General features: G+C 36.0%; 1 protein-coding gene across 1 annotated transcript; it reads right to left on the reverse strand.

The window, feature by feature from the left end:
- Positions 1 to 767: 767 nt before the first annotated feature.
- On the reverse strand, positions 768 to 10084 carry LOC131554261 (tripartite motif-containing protein 16-like). Its single transcript, XM_058799475.1, has 6 exons — positions 9332 to 10084; positions 3777 to 3872; positions 3463 to 3696; positions 3040 to 3199; positions 2852 to 2899; positions 768 to 2626 (listed from the first exon to the last, which is right to left on the reverse strand). The coding sequence occupies exons 1-6, from the start codon at positions 9902 to 9904 to the stop codon at positions 2100 to 2102; spliced, it is 1638 nt and encodes a 545-aa protein (XP_058655458.1). The 5' UTR covers positions 9905 to 10084; the 3' UTR covers positions 768 to 2099.
- Positions 10085 to 19964: the final 9880 nt, after the last annotated feature.

Raw genomic sequence — 19964 nt, forward strand, 5'->3', positions numbered from 1 at the left:
TGACTCTTGATGCACTGACTCCAGCTTCAGTTCTCTCCTTGTGAAGCTCTCCCAAGTGTTTGAATCAGCTTTGCTTGACTGTATTCTCAAGCTTGCGGTCATCCCTGTTGCTTGTGCACCTTTTCCTACCCAAATTCTTCCTTCCAGTCAACTTTGCATTTAATATGCTTTGATACAGCACTCTGTAAACAGCCACACCTTTCAGTAATGACCCTCTGTGACTTACCCTCTTTGTGGAGGGTGTCAATGTTCGTCTTCTGGATCATTGCCAAGTCAGCAGTCTTCTCCATTATTGTGGTTTCAAATAACAAGAGATACCCAGAAATTATACTGTAGGGATGGTCGTTTATTCAAACTCAAATGTAAATATTCTAATATTTTGAGATACTGATTTTTGACTTTCATGAGCTGTAAGCTCTAATCATCAAAATTAAAAGAAATAAACATTTGAAATATATCAGTCTGTGTGTAATGAATGAATATAATATACAAGTTTAACTTTTTGAATGGAATTAGTGAAATAAATCAACTTTTAATGATATTCTAATTATATGACCAGCACCTGTATATATATGTAACGCATGCATATATATATATATATATATATATATATATATATAAGAAATGTGTGCACACAATTATTTACACAGTAGCATATATATATATATATATATATATATATATATATATATATATAAGAAAAATATGTTATGTTTATATATTAAATATATTTACATATTTTCAAAATATATGCTGTATGTGTGTCTTTATATGTACATAATAAATACACACAGTACACACATATATTATATAAACAAAAACTTTCATTTTGGATGTGATTAATCGTGATTAATTGTTGCCCAGCACTAATTATTAACTAAATGAGTGATTTCCATCAACACACATAGAGGTTGAGAAAAGTACAAAAACACACGGTCACTGGTGTGAGCAGGACTCACACACACACACACACACACACACTGATCTTACTGTCTATATGAGGATGTATTACACACATTTATTCTGATGATATTTTCCTGACAGAAGTTCAGCTGCAGTACTAATGTAATGAAGAGAAAATAAGAGACTCTATAACATCTCAGCAGGGGTGGACTGGGGCTAAAAAGTGGCCCTGGACTTTTTGGCACAGAGATAATTACTCTGGTTTTCAGCGTCACATGATCCTTCAGAACTTATTCTAATATGCTGATTTGCTGCTCAAGAAACATTTATTATTATCAATGTTGAAAACAGTTGTCCTGCTTCATATTATTGTGGAAAATGTGATACAAAACCATTCAGTCTGGAGTAAGTTTAAAACAAAAAACAAAAAAACAAACAATACTTTTATTCAAAAAGGTTGCATTCAATTGATTTAAGTGACAGTAAATATATACTTATTACAAATTATGTAAATATATAAAATGCTGTTCTTTAACTTTGTATTCAACAAATGATCCTAAAAAAGTTAGTGTCACAGTTTACACAAAAATATTAGGAAACAAAAACAGTTTTCAGTATTGATAATAATAAGAACCATTATTAATAACTGAGCACAAATAATAATTAAAATAATTAAACAGCAAATCATGTGACACTGAAGACTGGATTAGTAAAGTCAGCTTTGATCACAGAAAAAAATTAAATTTAGCCTAAACATTAAACCATTTATATTAAACTATCATGCAGGTCAAAGCATTACGTAAGGAATAATTGACTTCGGTCCATTGAATTATTAGAAAAATAATGCACACCCGAGGTGGTGATGCAGTCATGTTTATAATAAAGCGTAATTTTGTGGCAAAAACATGGACACGATCTGTCGTTTTTATCATATTGTTTGCTATATTTATTTGTTTGGCCAGTGTGTTGTGGTTCTTGATTATTTTGCTGTTGTAAGACCTTTGAAATAACAGAAATCATTGGGCGAAGTGATATGGTCATGTAATGCGGTCAAGAGCTGCCTGGAACTACGTTCGCCGTGCGTTTCCCTGAAAATAATTGCACACCTCAGAACGTTCGTCAGCCAATCAGATTCAAGCATTCAACGGCCCCGTAGTATAAGGGTATATAATCTCTCATCAGTCTATTCTGATTCATCAACACAGTTTCACTGATGATCCAAAATCAACTCTAAACCCAGGATAGAGCGGCTGAGTGAATGTGGTCTGGACTGTGTGGATGAGGCTCATTGTGTCAGAGACGCTGTAGAAGGACAGAGTTCCTGCAACGTGATCCACAAACACTCCTATTCTACTGCTGATGGACTTCACAGAGAGATCAGTCACTCTCTTATTGTGTATGAACGAGTATCTGGAGGAAGAGCAGATCAAACTCCAGGACTGATCATTATATCCAAACAAACACTCAACACCTCGTCCCTTCCTGCTGATGCTCTTATATGACACTGATATAGACACAAAACCATTTTCACCAGCACTCCACTCCAGCTCCCAGTAACAGCGTCCACACACACTCTCTCTACACAACACCTGAGGATACACATCAAATCTGTCTGGATGATCAGGATACGACTGATCTCTGCCAGTGTATGTCACTCTGTTTCTCTCAGACAGACGGAGGAGTTTATTCACTGTGTTCAGATCCAGAGTGAGCTGATGGGAATCTGATGGAGATAAAACACATCAGAATCAGGAATTATGAATCTGTTTGATCTTTTCATGTATCTGAACTCTTCATGTTCAGTGTATCATCAGTGTCTCAGTACAGATGAACAGATATCTGTGCTAATCATCATTTACATCATCAATTATAAACTCTTCTTTCAGCTTCTACAGAAGAACATGAACACACTCAGTGAGTTTTTCTGCTGGTTTTCTTACTGACTTACATTGTAGGAAGTGGTTCCTGGTCCTGGGAACAATGTTGGTGAATGTTTCTGTGGAAATCAACAGACATGAACAGTGTGATTCTCATCATCCTGCATCCATTCCTAACACATTTCTAATATGATGTTCTCCATGATATGAGATGATGATGGACTGGTTTCTGAGAGCAGATGAATCTCCAGGACTTTACCTCTGTCTGAGATCTTCTTGAGCTGCTCTTTGCAGAAATCCTCCAGTTTGTCTGTCAGCTGATGAACAGATTCTCTCAGATCATCAGAAGAGACGAGAGAACTGAAGAGATCATCATTTACGTCTGTAGATTCAGGAGGAGCTGAGAGAGACTGGAAACTCTACAGAAAACACAAATCAAACTCATCAGCTCCACACAGAGACACCGCTTATACAAGTGAAAGAACAGTTCTGACATGAGACCCATTTGAACAAGATTTCCACAGCTGAAAACCATTTGTTTCTTTCAAAAGAAGATGACCAGATGAGAGTCTGACTGATGATTATATAATAACACACTCATGAAATGTTTCTCTGTGAGTCTGGTGTCACAGCAGGATCTGCTCAAGTCCACTATGACCCTGTTCTTCTAGATGTGTGTTACCTGCAGGAACTGGATGTGATCCTGTGTGTGTGAAAGCTGCTCCAGCTCAGCGTCTCTCCTCCTCAGATCATTGATCTCCTGCTCCAGTCGCTCCAGTCGTCCTTCAGCTCGACTCACTGCTTGCTTTTCCTGATCTCTGATCAGCCGTATCAGCTCAGAGCGGCTTCTCTCAATGGAGCGGATGAGCTCAGTAAAGATCCTCTCACTGTCCTCCACTGCTGTCTGTGCAGAGCGCTGTTAGGACACACAGTGATTCAGGCTTCAGTGAGTCTGAACTGAGACTGAGACAAACTTCTCTTCTTCTCCAGACTCACCTTCTGAGACTCCACAGCCTCTCTCAGCTGCTGGAGATCTTTCTCTCTCTGCTGGATTCTCTGCTGGAACGTCTTCTGTGTCTCCTTCAAGTCTCTCTGTTGAGGAAATAATGCTTAAAAATATTACATTACAGGTGCTGGTCATATAATTAGAATATCATCAAAAAGTTGATTTATTTCACTAATTCCATTCAAAAAGTGAAACTTGTATATTATATTCATTCATTACACACAGACTGATATATTTCAAATGTTTATTTCTTTTAATTTTGATGATTAGAGCTTACAGCTCATGAAAGTCAAAAATCAGTATCTCAAAATATTATAATATTTACATTTGAGTTTGAATAAATGACCATCCCTACAGTATAAATTCTGGGTATCTCTTGTTCTTTGAAACCACAATAATGGGGAAGACTGCTGACTTGGCAATGATCCAGAAGATGAACATTGACGCCCTCCACAAAGAGGGTAAGTCACAGAAGGTCATTACTGAAAGGAGTGGCTGTTTACAGAGTGCTGTATCAAAGCATATTAAATGCAAAGTTGACTGGAAGGAAGAATTTGGGTAGGAAAAGGTGCACAAGCAACAGGGATGACCGCAAGCTTGAGAATACAGTCAAGCAAAGCCGATTCAAACACTTGGGAGAGCTTCACAAGGAGTGGACTGAAGCTGGAGTCAGTGCATCAAGAGTCACCACGCTCAGACGTCTTCAGGAAAAGGGCTACCAAGCCACTTCTGAACCAGAGACAACGTCAGAAGCATCTTAACTGGGCTGTGGAGAAAAAGAACTGAACTGTTGCTCAGTGGTCCAAAGTCCTCTTTTCAGATGAAAGTAAATTTTACATTTCATTTGGAAATCAAGGTCCCAGAGTCTGAAGGAAGAGTGGAGGCACAGAATCCATGTTGCTTGAAGTCCAGTGTGAAGTTTCCACAGTCAGTGATGATTTGGGCTGCCATGTCAACTGCTGGTGTTGGTCCACTGTGTTTTCTGATGTCCACAGTCAACGCAGCCATCTACCAGGAGATTTTAGAGCACTTCATGCTTCCTTCTGTTGACAAGCTTTATGGAGATGCTGATTTCATTTTCCAGCAGGACTTGGCACCTGCCCACACTGCCAAAGGTACCAAAAGCTGGTTCAATGACCATAGTGTTACTGTGCTTGATTGGCCGGCAAACTCGCCTGACCTGAACCCCATAGAGAATCTGTGGGTTATTGTCAAGAGGAAGATGAGAGACACCAGACCCAACAATGCAGAAGAGCTGAAGGCCACTATCAGAGCAACCTGGGCTCTCATAACACCTGAGCAGTGCCACAGACTGATCGACTCCATGCCACGCCGCATTGCTGCAGTAATTCAGGCAAAAGCAGCTCCAACTAAGTATTGAGTGCTGTACATGCTCATACTTTTCATTTTCATACTTTTCAGTTGGACCTGAAGCATTTTTTTTTTTTTTTACTTATCTAATATTAGATTTTTAAATATTTTCAATGACTTTTGGACTTCAAGCCTTCTTTTACCTCAGTTAGGCTACATGTGTTGTATTGTATGAATTTTGGATGGATTTATGAAGTAAGAAATAAAGTTGAACAGAAATAAACATGGGCTCTTAATAATGATGAACAGAAAATTAAATATTAAAATGATATTAAAGTATGAACTTGTGCAATACAGTAAATATTCTTACACTACTCTAAATCAATGAAAAAATGTGCTGTCCCAGTCACCCAAATGTTACCAAAAACATTTTTTTCCCCTCAATTTACAGAAAAGTGTATGTCATGCATCCTTTCATCATAATATAACATTGTTTCCTCCTCAAATGGGTCGAATTAAAGAAATATAGCATGTGTTGGGCTGATGTTTTTAATTTATGGCAAGAAATCTTACTCAAGTCGGAAATTCAAAAACTGTCCCAATCACCCTTAATTCACCCTTAATTCACCCTAAATCAACGAGTGCTCTTAACAACTCGAGTCTGTCACTATAGTTTATATCTCGTCGTGATATATAAACTCAGAATTAAGAGTTTAAAAAGCCAGAATTGTGAAATAAAATATCACAATTTTACTTACTTACTAACGTGACAAAAACAGAAATTTGTGACAAAGCCTGAAAGTAAAATTATGTGGCTATTCACATCAGCATGAGAATAAATACCACCTGGACAAAAAATTAGGCTACTAATACTAATATAATGTATGCTAGTCCTACAACTAATATAATATAGAGTTAGATGTAGGGTTGTCACGATACCATAAAAATGTCTTACGATAATATACCAGCTGAAGTATCACGATACCAAGTAGTATCACGATACTATGCAGTATTGTGTTAATTTAAAATTCAATTCTACAAAATGAATCAAAATTTAATAAATAAATAGATGTAAGTGAAAACAGACAATATTATTATAATCTGAATACTTAATGTGAATGAATGACTGGCTATTGTTTTCCATGAAATAATCTAAACACAACTTATCTCAGCACTGCACAGAAGCAGCATGGAGTGACATTTAGATGTGGCATTTATACATAATTGCATAAATGTATGAGATTAGTGTTTTAAATACTAAATTCTGAATATAGAAATATGTTGGAAAATAATGTAATATGCCTACTTTTAGATGGGAAACTTAAAAACGGCCAGCAGGGGGCAGAAGTTCGTGATTGAATCACTGAGTCATTCAAACGATTCTTTCAAAACGGCTGAATCCTTCAGGAGCGAATCAAATGACTGTTTTTATGAACGGCTCAGTGAATCAGTGATTCGCCCAAGACAACGCGGATTTGGATTCGAACAAACAAAACAAAAACAGCACTCTTGCTCGTGTCGTATTGCCGAACTGTCAGGAGCATTTTTTTTGCTCGCGTATCTTGAAATTTCGAGTTAGCAGCATGTATATTAAAACATAACATTATAAATTAATTTAAAAATATATATAATGATTGATAAGAACCAAGTGCAAAGCCGCTATGCTGATGAATGGATTTGCGTTCGTGATCGCAAGATGCTTCCAGAAACGAACTATTACACCTGTTCTAGAAGTGGTCAAATTAATTACACTGTGAGAATACTTTCTTGTAAGATATTATGATGTTGAATAAGTGATGCTTGAGCTGCTGTTTTTTAAAATGACATAAGATGGTCTGAATCAGACTCTTTCTTCTGATAAACTGCAGCATGAACAACGACGTGCAAGTGCGACTTTTCATTGCAAACTGAACTGAAGCATCGGGAAACACTCAGCACCATATAACGCGTAGGGGAGAGTGGGGACGGTTGCAACACTTTTTGTATTTCCTTCAGTTTCTCAGAGACAGTTTTTTGTGGAAAGCCAAAATCTTTATATATTAAACCCACATCTGTCAGATACCCACCCACAGTGCTGTTACATGCATACATATGATAATATATGTACAATTTAAACTTGAACAGACAAAGTGAAACGTTGCAACTGACCCCTAGCAGGGGACGGTTGCAACAGTCCACAGGACAGTTGCAACACTTATTAAAATGTAATAATAAAGAAACATTATATAACATTATATTGCAATTTCTTTATTTTATTTGTGAACATACAAAATGTATATTGGTTAAATTGTTGAATTTGTTAAATTGGCCATAAAAATACAAAGACTAGTAAAAGAACAAGTAACAATCATGTTTTGGTTAATTATTAGGCCAAAAAAAAAATTGACCAACAAAATATTTTGAATGAAAATCTAGACTGAAAATTTACTGAACTACTTCTGTGAACTCCTGAAATGAACTGTGTCTGTCTGTCTGTCTGTCTGTGTGTGTGTGTGTGTGTGTGTGTGTGTGTGTGTGTGTGTGTGTGTGTGTGAGTGTGAGTGTGTGTGTGTGTCTGTGTGTGTGTGTGTGTGTCTGTGTGTAAGATAGTGTATGCGTGTGTAACAGAGAGAGGTTTAGAGAGAAATAAATGAGTTCATCCTTCACTATATTTGCTGCTGACTTCAGAACAGGTAGAGGGACACCCCTATCTGTTGTGCGTTTCCTCTCTCGTGGCATACTGTAAACAAAGAAAAATTACAGACTACACTGTGGCCTAGTTTGAGAGTATGTACTTAAAAAAAGGAGGGATACCTGGGTATTGAACGGGTTATTTATTAATCCATGAAATTATAATTGTATTATGTTAATATGACAAGCTTTTACATCAAGCAACTGTCCCCACTCTGTCAGCCATGATGAAACTTACTATACTAGCTAGATACAATAGCTTTAACACTTGATAGCTATGCCTATTAGAAGCTAAAAAAACACTGATTTAAATTATATGAATGAATAATGCTTCACAAAAACAGTTTAGACAGTATGAGAAATATTCTGAACATTAAAAAAAAAATACTTTTTTACCTCAAAATTAGCTTTTCCCTGAAGGAATGGTCACAAATGGCTGATTTCTTTCCGATCGGGGGAGGGGCTAACTAAGCATGTGCAGTATGAGTATCATCACTCTAGCTCATTCCTGATCGGAGGAATAAGTCATGTTGCAACTGTCCCCGCTCTCCCCTATACACAGACTATACTGCACAGAGCACAGCAGAAAGACATTTGGCAATCAACTTGTAATGTTCCTGCTGGCATGAATGTTCAAATGAACGTTTTAAACAGTGTTCTTGCCGTGCACACAACATATCTTACGGTACCGTATGGACGATACTACCGTTTAAAAAATGCAATGGCACCGCGGGTATCTTTAAGCTTTAGTATCGCGATACTACCGTAGTACCGGTGTATCGTGCAACCCTAGTATGAACTAACTTGTGCAATACATTAAATATTCTTACACTACCCTAAATCAATGAAAAAATGTGCTGTCCCAGTCACCCAAATGTTACCAAAAACAATTGTTTTCCCTCAATTTACAGAAAAGTGTATGTCATGCATCCTTTCATCATAATATAACATTGTTTCCTCCTCAAATGGGTCGAATTAAAGAAATATAGCATGTGTTGGGCTGATGTTTTTAATTTAGGGCAAGAAATCTTACTCAAGTCGGAAATTCAAAAACTGTCCCAATCACCCTTAATTCACCCTTAATTCACCCTTAATTCACCCTAAATCAACGAGTGCTCTTAACAACTCGAGTCTGTCACTATAGTTTATATCTCGTCGTGATATATAAACTCAGAATTAAGAGTTTAAAAAGCCAGAATTGTGAAATAAAATATCACAATTTTACTTACTAACGTGACAGAAACAGAAATTTGTGACAAAGCCTGAAAGTAAAATTATGTGGCTATTCACATTAGCATGAGAATAAATACCACCTGGACAAAATATTAGGCTACTAATACTAATATAATGTATGCTGGTCCTACAACTAATTTAATATAGAGTTAGATGCAATCATTATCGCGAGATAAAGCCTTTCATTGATATAATTCTGATCACTCGGTTTAGGTTATAATTAATTCTTGTTAAAGAACAAATAATATTTTTACCTCTTTATTATCTCGAGGAATAAAACTATTAAATAATAATACAAATAAGCATAATTTAATTTCTCATCAGTCCTCACCTCTTTCTCTGTCCTCTGTGCTGCAGCTGATACAGTGTCATGGTTTCTGTGTTCATCCACCAAACACAGCAAGCAAATACATTTCTGATCAGTGCGACAGAAAACCTCGAGGAGCTTCTCATGTTTCTGGCAGATCATCTCCTGCAGTCGTCCAGTGGCTTCAGTCAGATTGTGTCTCTTTCCTTTAAACAAACTCTCATGTTGTTCGAGGTGATTCTGACAGTAAGAGTTCAGACACACCAGACAGGACTTGACAGCTTTGTGTTTTCTTCCAGTACAGACGTCACACTGAACATCTCCAGCTCCAGCAGGAACCGCACTTTGAAGATTAGTCTTCTTCAGTTTCTCCAGCATTTCAGCAAACACCACGTTCTTAAATAAAGCAGGTCTTGGACTGAAGGTCTGTCTGCACTGAGGGCAGCTGTAGACTCTCTTCTCATCCTCCTGATCCCAGCAGTCTGTAATACAGCTCTTACAGTAACTGTGTCCACACTGGATGGTCACTGGATCCTTCAGGAGATCCAGACACACCGGACACAAGAACTGCTCCACTGAAATACGGGCTTCTGCCATTTTCCTGCATGTGAGGCTGATATAAAGTTGCAACAGGACAACAGCACTTAAGTTTCGGTTTCTCTGATTCTTCCTGGTTCTGTGTCTGAGAGACGGGAACAACAGGCGTGTCTGTAAATTCCCGGATAATAGAAATGTCCACTAGATGTCAGCCTCATACAGACACTGGGACTGGTGCTGATGGACTGCTAGCACAACCAAAGCAACAAATGGCTTAGATATGGTTTTATAAAATATTTCTGAAAAAAATAAATAAATAAATAAATAAAACCTTAGCAGTTATTTTTATATCAGGTGTCTAATTTCAAGCTGTTTTTATGTGAGAGGCTGTAATAAATGACAAGTGAGTGATTCTATAATTGCAGGTAAAAGTCATTATGTTTTCTGCTTTTTTCAAATGGATATATTTTTTAATTATTTTAATATTGTGTTACTCTTTGTTATGAATTACAAGATTTTACAGTCCATAATAATATAATAATTTTTGCAAAAAGTGTCTTGAATAGGTGAAAATCTTGATTTCTTGTTGTCCGAATTAGTCAGTGCATGGATCGCGGAAGCGGGGGTTCTCGATTCAAACACACTCAATCTTATTGCTATGTATATCAAACAATTAAAATCACAATCGGAATATTTAAACCTGTTTTCGCGCAGCCGCTGATCCAGAGAGAGCAGCGCTCATCATGAGCTTTATGTTTGAAACAGCTTTACAAACAGTCTACACAGTAGGCTACATTTCTGTGTTGCAAACATTAAATAATAATGAAAGTATTGGGATAAAAGTTTATAGTCCGGGTATAGACTCTGATGTTACGGCAGCCGTGTTCAAACTGACTTTTGGAACTGATGTTACGCTTCAGATGATTGTAATGGGCGGCGCCAGGGAGGGGCTAGCAGGTGCTCCAGCACCCCTAAAAAGACCAAAGCACCCCCATAGTTTAAGAAAGATTAAATAACACAAAAACATCTGTCTACTTACACATGCATAACTCGTGCAATGGAATATGTGACGTGATTTGCAGCCGCACATTTCGTAATGTCACAGCATTTTATTTTATTTTAAAAAATAGATCGGTTCCTTGTGCCAAGTAGGCCAGGCCAGCCCCCGACTATGGATTTTTCTAGTAAACTAGTCGAACGTTTATATTAAATATATTAATATAATAACCTACTAAACCATCTTTTAATAAGCATTTAGGCGTATTATAGCCTACATTCCGCGCTCAAGCGTGCGCATAAAGCTTGCTGCAAAGCACCGGCAAAAGCAGCTAATAATTATGAATGCATAGGGGGAAAAGAAGACATTTTAATTATTTATTACTAAACTAGTGCTTTCTCAGTTAGTGTTGGCTGCAAACGCCGGTGCTGACTCTCCATCTCCACAGTTGGCTAATGGACGTGCACATTTTCATACAGACTACATAATTAGAGAATATTTGTTTTTTTTATTTGAATTAGTTAGACATTAGACATTTCAAGCTTTCTATAGATTTGTTTCAGTTTAGTTTATGTCTGTGAGTCGGTTCATTGTTGCGACGCGCTCCATCCACAGAGACTGCATGAGACGACAGAAAGCACATCCAAAAATGGATAAGTATTTTAAGTTCTTTCCGCAGAAAAAAAAAAAAAAAAGATTGCGCGGGCGCCCCCATGTCATAAATTTGGCGCAATAGGCCTGCCACCTACTACTCTCCTCATAAATACTTGAAATACACCTACAGCGATTTTATTATTCATATAATAATAATAATACTAATAATAATAACAACCTGTTGTGGTCATATTTACTATTTCCCAGCTCCCCCTGTCATTGATCTAGCATCCTCTGAGCACCTGCTTATTATAAATGTTACGTTATGCCAGAAGGTAGCGAACAGTTAAAATGTAATGTAAAATGTCTAATTCTTTCAGTCAAGAGATTCGTTCAAAAACGAAACAAGTTCATATATTTCAAATAATATTTTACATATTTTTTATTTTAATTGGCTCATTTATAAAATTTTACACTAATTTAAATAAAACATTTTGTAAGAAAACTAAGTGAATTAGCCTACGTATTATTTTGTATTTGTCTAATGTTTTGCTTCAGAATCTTGGGTGATCTCTATTCTAAAAATCAATTATCCAGAGTCTTAATAAATAGGCTAATATCTGGCATATAATACTAACTGTTTCTAATATTAAAATGTAGACTAGGATGTAAAAGGTACAATCTTACACTCGTTATTTAGTACAATAACAAGGATTTGGTACATTTATAATGCATTATAATGCCACTTATAAGTCTCCAAAGACCCCCACCCCCCGTCTTCGGCCCCACCTTCTTTTGGTACGTTCCGCGATCCATGAGTCAGTGCATTTTTTTCCATCATGTATCATTGTGTAATCAAAATATTTTATTATAGGCTACTTTTCTTTTGTTAATATTTCATTCATTTTATTTATAAAAACCCTAAAGAGTCATTTACCTAATTCTAAAACATTATTTGTTTTAAAAAATTACTTCTTTCTTATAAAAATGTGTGTCCATAAATCTTGCGTCAACTCTGTTACCGTACCATACTTTGCATTTAAATCAGTGAAATTATCTCCCACAACTATGTAAGATACAGGAAATGATGTCACTTTCCCTCGCTGATAAGATCTGAAGCACTGAAAAGTCTATATGCTCTCTCTAAGAAAATATTTTAATCTAAAAAGTTCTTACACCAAGAGTTATTTTATAAAATGTCAAAACTTTCACCACAATATCAAAAGGAAAATAGAATTTTTCATTGTTCACACTTATTATATAAGTCTTTAATCATATAAGTCTTTTAATCACGATTTCATTAGTGCCATGTGCTCTTAGCATTTAGCAAGTGGAGTTTTTGGCAAAAAAATAAAAAATAGAATTGTCAATTCTGTTACCTTCAAACTCTGTTACCAAGGTAGAGTAACAATGCTGACAATGAGGTAACAGAATTGACATTCCACCAGACAATTCTGTCAGATATGTTACTTTACACTTCTGTTACTTAAAGGGTCAACTCTGTTTATGAACTATTTAAATAAATAAATAAGATAAAATTGTTGTTTAAAATCTCATAAACATTATTTATGTATTTACCCTTATAATATTTCAACAACATTTTTCTTTTTACTGGATATTGTATATACTATATTGGATGGTTCCCTGAAGACATAGGTTTTTTTTTTGCTTGTTTGTTTTAAGGTGTGCATAGCTGAAATATTATCTCAGCGTCAAGTGTTGGAATGTGAAACGATGAAACTAATGAAACAAGAAGGATTTTTCCTGTTATGATTTATTGTTATTTCTACACATTGCCTAGTTTGTCTGTAACAGAGTTGACAAACAATACCATCTGTTTTTTCATTAAAAATAAAAAAAGGAAGTAACTTGTGTTTGGCAAGAACTGAATTATTAAAATTAAAATATGTTTTCAATAAGATACTGAAAAAAAATTATGTTAGTGAAAAGTTTTTTTTCCTTAACTTTCTGAAATATCAAATGTATCTCCAAATATAGAATCACCCAACTGTATGCGACAACAGCTGCTGCATGTTTTCAATGGAATTCACTACAATACAGTGGTAGGACAGTTGGACACGTATTGATCAGTTTGTTTGCCTAATATTGGTTTTCAGCTGTTGTTGTTGTTTTTTTCCAGAAACAAGGCACGGTTGACTTTGCATTAATTATTGCGATTGCAAGATCACAAAATCGTGGAGGGACTGCTAATAGGGTGAACAGATTGGTGTAACCTCGGATAAGTAATATTGTTATGCTAAACAATTAGAAATTAGTTTTATGGAAAAAGTCGCATGCATCTCTCTACAGTAACAGCTGAAGCAGATCATCTCTAGATCAGTGGAGTCCAGTCCTGCTCCGGGAGGTCAATATCCTGCAGAGTTCAGCTCAAAACCTGATTAAACACACCTGAACCAGACATTCAAGGTCTGAGTGGCCCTAAAAGCAGTTTTGAGAGAGTGATGAAAACATTCACAAAGGCCATTTGTCTGCAGGTGAAACACTGTGGTTTGATGAAGATGCATTCCAGCATCTCTGCCCACAACTCAGACGTGAATTGAGGGTCATGATTTGAAGATATTGTCCAATAGCATGCTGAAACACACAACCCATTACAATGGGTTACTAAACGAATATCCAATTATAGGGAAATGCTTAAATATTGGGAAAATAACGGTAAAACTGATTATCGGCTGATTATTGGCCAGAGGCGATGCTGTTGACCTCAAAAATGTAGCAGAATCAGAATCAGAAGGAGTTTTATTGTCAGGTTTGTTTGCACATACGAGGAATTTGTTTCAGTGACAGTAGCTCCACAGTGCGACAGAATGACAGCGACAGGACACAGATGATAAAAAAATAATGGACAAATATACAAAATGGACAATATGCAAAATAGCACAAACACAATATACAAAATAGACAATTCAGTATGTACAGGTATTTTAGGTGCAAATTTGAAATGTAATAAGTATGTGTTCAATAAAAAATAAAAAGTATGATAGTGTTGTGTGTTTCATGTTTACCGTTAAGTGTTCATGAGATGGATTGTCTGAGGGAAGAAACTGTTCCTGTGCTGGTCGTTCTGGTGCTCAGAGCTCTGTAGCGTCGACCAGACGGCAGCAGCTCAAAGAGGGAGTGTGCTAGACGTGAGGGTCCAGAGTGATTTTGCCAGATTTTCCTCACTCTGGATGAGTACAGTTCTTGAAGAGTGGAGAGACCCAGCAGTCCGGACTACCCTCTGGAGTCTTCTGAGGTCAGATTTGGTAGCTGAGCTGAACCAGACAGTTATTGAAGTGCAGAGGACAGATTCAATGATGGCGGAGTAGAACTGTTTCAGCAGCTCCTGTGGCAGGTTGATCTTCCTCAGCTGGCGAAGGAAGTGCAGCCTCTGCTGGGTCTTTTTAACAGTAGAGTCATTGTGATTGTCCCACTTCAGGCCTTTATAAAAATGTATGTGTATTCCAGCAAAGCAATTGTCTTCACTCTTTAGTGCGGTGGGACAAGTGAGCTCAACATGCTGCAACTTCAGAAAACACATGCAAATAGAAAAGCACCAGCAAATTAAGAAAACATCTTCATCAGTTTGACAGCATGTGCTGAAAAACTTGCAACACAAACAAAAAGAATGTGCTGCAAATACTCAACACAGAAACACACAAGTAGCACAGACCACAACTAAATTACCTCAACAAAATGAAGGAAACGAGGAACATAATGAAGCCTTCTTGTCTGCATCCCTTGCTTTAACAAGAGGCCAGAGCTTTTCCCTCGCAGCTTTGTCTTCTGGAGACAGGGACTCCATTAGATGCATGGCTGTTATCTTCTAGAAACTTGCATCTTCTGGCCGCTCGCCAGACTGCATCTCAAACACGGCGAAAAGCAAACAGGATGATGATGGCCCTTGCGGGTCCCAGACGATGAGCTATGTCCACGCCTTGGTTTAGTCCATCGCGAATACCTGGAGCGACTCTTCCACAGATGTCAATCTCAACCATCCTGATGTCCTCCCCTTCTTTTTCTCTTACTCCATGCAACTTCAGCAGCCATCATATTAAAGAACTGCTTTTGGACTATAGAGATTCTCTTATAATTTTAGGTGGTGACTTTGATGAGTGCATGGATGATGTTTTAGATCAATTTCCCCCTAGACCCTGCAATGTTGCTTTACTGGAAGTTTAATAATGCTCTATTGAGAGATACTCAATTTAACGATAGCATAATTAATCTCGCAAAGGAATTATTTACTAATGTGCATAATGGCTATAAAGAAAAATGGGAATACTTCAAATATAAATCCAGATTGATTACTATTAAAAGATGTAAAGAACTGAAAGCCTCTAAACTTCAAGATGAATCTAATTTGCTTTGTCAGTTTAATGAATTATCATCAAAAGAGAATGTTTCATAAGAAGAAAAATTAGAGTTGGATAAGATTCATTTTCAAATTAATGAACTTTATTTAGAGATAGCCAAAGGGGCATTCATTAGATCCAGAGCTAAATGGCTAGAAGAAGGCGAAAGGAACTCTAGCTCTTTATTTGCGCTTGAAAAGAGAAACGGAAAGAGAAAATCTCTCTCAGCTCTTAATATCGATGGAGCAGTTTGTAAAGATCTAGTTCAGATTTCTAATTTCGTTACAAATTTTTATAGTAACCTTTACTCTTCTAAATTTGATATTAAGAGTTGTGATAGCTTTCTTGATAAAATACAGGGTTGTATCTCTGCTATTGATGAGGATCATAAATCATATTGTAAAAATGTTCAAATGTGAAGAAGTATGAAGGCACTTTAATTGATGAAAAAAGGAAAATCTCCGGGCATCAACTGCCTTTCTGTTGAATTTTACACTCACTTTTGGGATACTATAAAAAGCCCTTTAGTAAAAATGTATAAAGAATGCATCATTCAAAGAGAGATGACAGTGACCATGAAACAAGGGATAATTTCTCTTATCCCTAAAGCTAACAAAGATATTCTTTCAGTTGATAATCGGCGCCCCATTACGCTCTTAACTGTAGATTATAAAGTCCTGGCTTTGGTGTATGCCAATAGATTAAAAACGAATCTTGATTCTATTATTTCTGAAACTCAATCTGTTTTTTTAAAGGGCCGTCATATATCCAATAATATAAGATTAGTTTTGGATTTGCTTGATTATGCTGATTCTGTGCACTCAAATAGTCTTATTCTTTTTCTCGATTTTTACAAAGCCTTTGATACGATTGAGCACCAGTTTCTTTTAAAATCTCTAAAGTGGTTTGGATTTGGGGATGCCTTTGTTGACACTATTGCTATGTTTTATAATGAAATCAATAGTTCTGTTGTCAGAACAGGGCTGCCCAATTTCTCCTTTTTTATTTTTATTAGTTACAGAGCTATTATCCCTAAGTATTGTTCAAAATCAAGAATTAAAAGGAATTTCTGTTTTAGGGAGGGAAATTAAGATTTCACAATTGGCGGATGACACCACATTGTTTCTTAAGGATGAATCGCAAGTGTCAAAGGCTCTAGACTTAATATACAATTTTTCTTGTGCTTCTGGTCTAAAATTGAATATCTCAAAATGTGAGATATTGCCTGTTCATGATTTGAATAATAACTCCATAGAAAATGTTCCTGTTAAATATTTAGGCATTTATATCACCAAAAATCTTCTGGCAAGACAGCACCTGAACTTTTCGTCCAGGATCGTCAAGTCTAAAAACATTCTTAATTCCTGGCTACAACGGGACCTATCTTTATATGGAAGAGTGCTATTGTCCAAGGCTGAGGGTCTTTCTCATTTTGTATATCCATCTCTATCTTTATTTGTTGAGAATAAAGTGGCCAAAGAAATTAACAATATTTTCTTACAATTTGTTTGGAAAAATAAACCTCATAAATTAAAAAAGGAAGTGTTTTCCAATAGTAGAGCAGATGGGGGTATTGCTTTTTTTTTTTATTAATTGGCTTAAAAGATGTCTAGCTAATCCTAAATCCCCAACCATATTTTTGATAAAATTGGTAGCCTTTCCTTCATTTTGAAATGTAACTATCTACCTTCTAAGCTACCTATGGCTTTGTCCAAATTTCATCAGCAGTGTCTCCTTGCTTGGAAGCTTTGCTATGTTCTCAGTTGTTCACCCCATAGAACATGTTTATGGAATAACAGGGATATTGCCATCAGAAATAAATCATTATTTTTCCTCAGGTGGTTTCAAAATAATATTAATTGTATCCTTTGCTTATTTGATGATTCAGGAAATATTATCTCTTATGAGCAATTTATGAGATACCATAGTTTCCCGACTCCTCCAAAAGAATTTAATAAAGTGGTTAAAGCAATTTCACCTGGATTACTTCACCTTGTTAAAAGTCACTCTTTATTTAATCCAAGGAGTTCAGTTGTTACTCAATCTACTTTGCTGTTGGAAGGTGTTGATCTGTTAGATAAGAAATGTAATAATAGGCATGTGCGCCAAATTTTTCAGTTTAAAAGGAAAATTTCTTCAAGAGGAAAGTTCTACTGGAGGTCCTTGGTTGATGATATAGACTGGAAAAGATCCTGACTTTTACCTGGGAAATATTGTATTTCTAATAAGGCAAAGGAAACACATTTTAAAATTTTACATAAAATATATCCTGTTAATTTTAATATTTCTAAGTATTTGGACATTGACAGCTCATGTTCTTTTTGCAAACAAGCAGAGGAGACATCAGTACATCTGTTTTTTGAATGATCTATATCCAAGCAATTTTGGTCTGACCTAGGTTCTCATATATTTGATTCTGCCAATGTTGTACCTTCTTTTAGTTTAAAAGACATTATTTTTTAGTATGATAATACTAAAAATAAACCCCTGGAACATACTATTTTTTTTTTCCCTTTTATATGGTAAATTTTTCATTCACAAACAAAAATTAGCAAATTTCCCATCCTATCCCCTTTTTAAAATTGAATTAAACTCACTTCTAAAATCTCTTAATTTTATAAAGAATAAAAAAACCTAAGATTCCTGAAATATTATACAGAGGTATTTAAAGAAAATCCTTGTATTTAGATGCTTTCCTTATGTACGATTGTTTGTACATCTTTGCAATGTCATTGTAATGTCATTCACATCTGATGGTTTTATTTATTTTCTTTCTTTTTTTTTTTGTAACAATTTTTATTTTATTATTAATGTGTGTGTGTGTGTGTGTGTGTGTGTGTGTGTGTGTGTGTGTTTGTCATTTATGTTTAATTTATAACTATTGGTCATTATTTTTGGATTTGTATGTGATCTCTTGGCTATGTTCTTGTACTGTCTGTTCAAGCATTAATAATAAAAAATAAAAAAAGATTAATAAAACATTTTTATTAACATTAAACATTTAATTTAATATTTGTATTTTATTATTGTTATTATTATTAGGCTCTATTAACTTGTTAGGGCTATATTTTTATATTTATTTCATATATTTTATTATTTACCCTTTCAATTCGTGTATCTCTTTACCAAATTAAGGTTCTGTATAATTATGCTAGTATTTTCTACCATATAGTTTGCAAGTACTGTAAACGCCTGACAGTTATGCCAGTACTTTATGACTGTAGCTTTATGCCCGTGCATGATGATAAATGAGAGTGTTGTGTTTTCATTTACAAATGAAACGTGAATGATTCCTCAACTAAAGGCAGTAGGCTAATATTAATCATTATTAATTCGCAGAAATCAAAAGAAATATATGTTAAATTCAACCTTTAAACTGCATTTCCCATATAGATAGCAAGCACACTCGGGCCGATTCCGCTGAAATGCGGCACTGTCGGCTCAGTCTCGGCATCGGTGAGAAGATAATGGACCAGAGCCGCCGACTCTACAAAACACTTCTGGCTGACAGACGGCTTCTTCTCTCTGGGCGATCTCGGCTGAAAGCTGTTGTAGGTGCGGCAGGTCCACACTCGGTGTAGTTGTGTGTATCTACCTCTGGCCCGGGCTGGTTTAGTCTCCGGCCGCTGCTGGAATGAAGGAGCTCCGCCACTGAGTGAAAGATTTGGCGGTTAATCCTGAGGAGATTTCGGCGGGCACAGCTCTCAAGAGGAATACTTCAGCTGCAAAAGGCAAGTTATTTAATTTATTTAATGTTCAATCTCCTTTGTTTAATGTTTTAAATGCCACGAAGAGTATAGTTTTTAGATGGTTTCTGTTAGGAGGTTTGTGATGGTCTGAAAAAGTTTTTAATATAAAAAACCGATGAGCTGTATCCAGTCCATGATAATGTTAGCTGATTAAATTTTAATGAGTTAAATTCTATTTTGTTTGCTAGAATGCATTCGATTCGTCTTTTTCAAAGAGTGATTGCTATTGAATCAAAGGAGTCGGACTGCGCTGCTGGCTCCATAAACATCTATATGAGTGACTCTGTCTGATTCGATTCACTTAACCATTCAAATGAGTCATTTGTTTGTGAATCAAACTGAGCATGCTGTTGTAGCATTACACTTACTAAGATAATTCAATATGTGCTATCTGAATTTAATAATAATCAGAATCAGAATCAGAA

Source organism: Onychostoma macrolepis, chromosome 02, assembly GCF_012432095.1.
Source record: "Onychostoma macrolepis isolate SWU-2019 chromosome 02, ASM1243209v1, whole genome shotgun sequence".
Taxonomy (NCBI): Eukaryota; Metazoa; Chordata; class Actinopteri; order Cypriniformes; family Cyprinidae; genus Onychostoma; species Onychostoma macrolepis.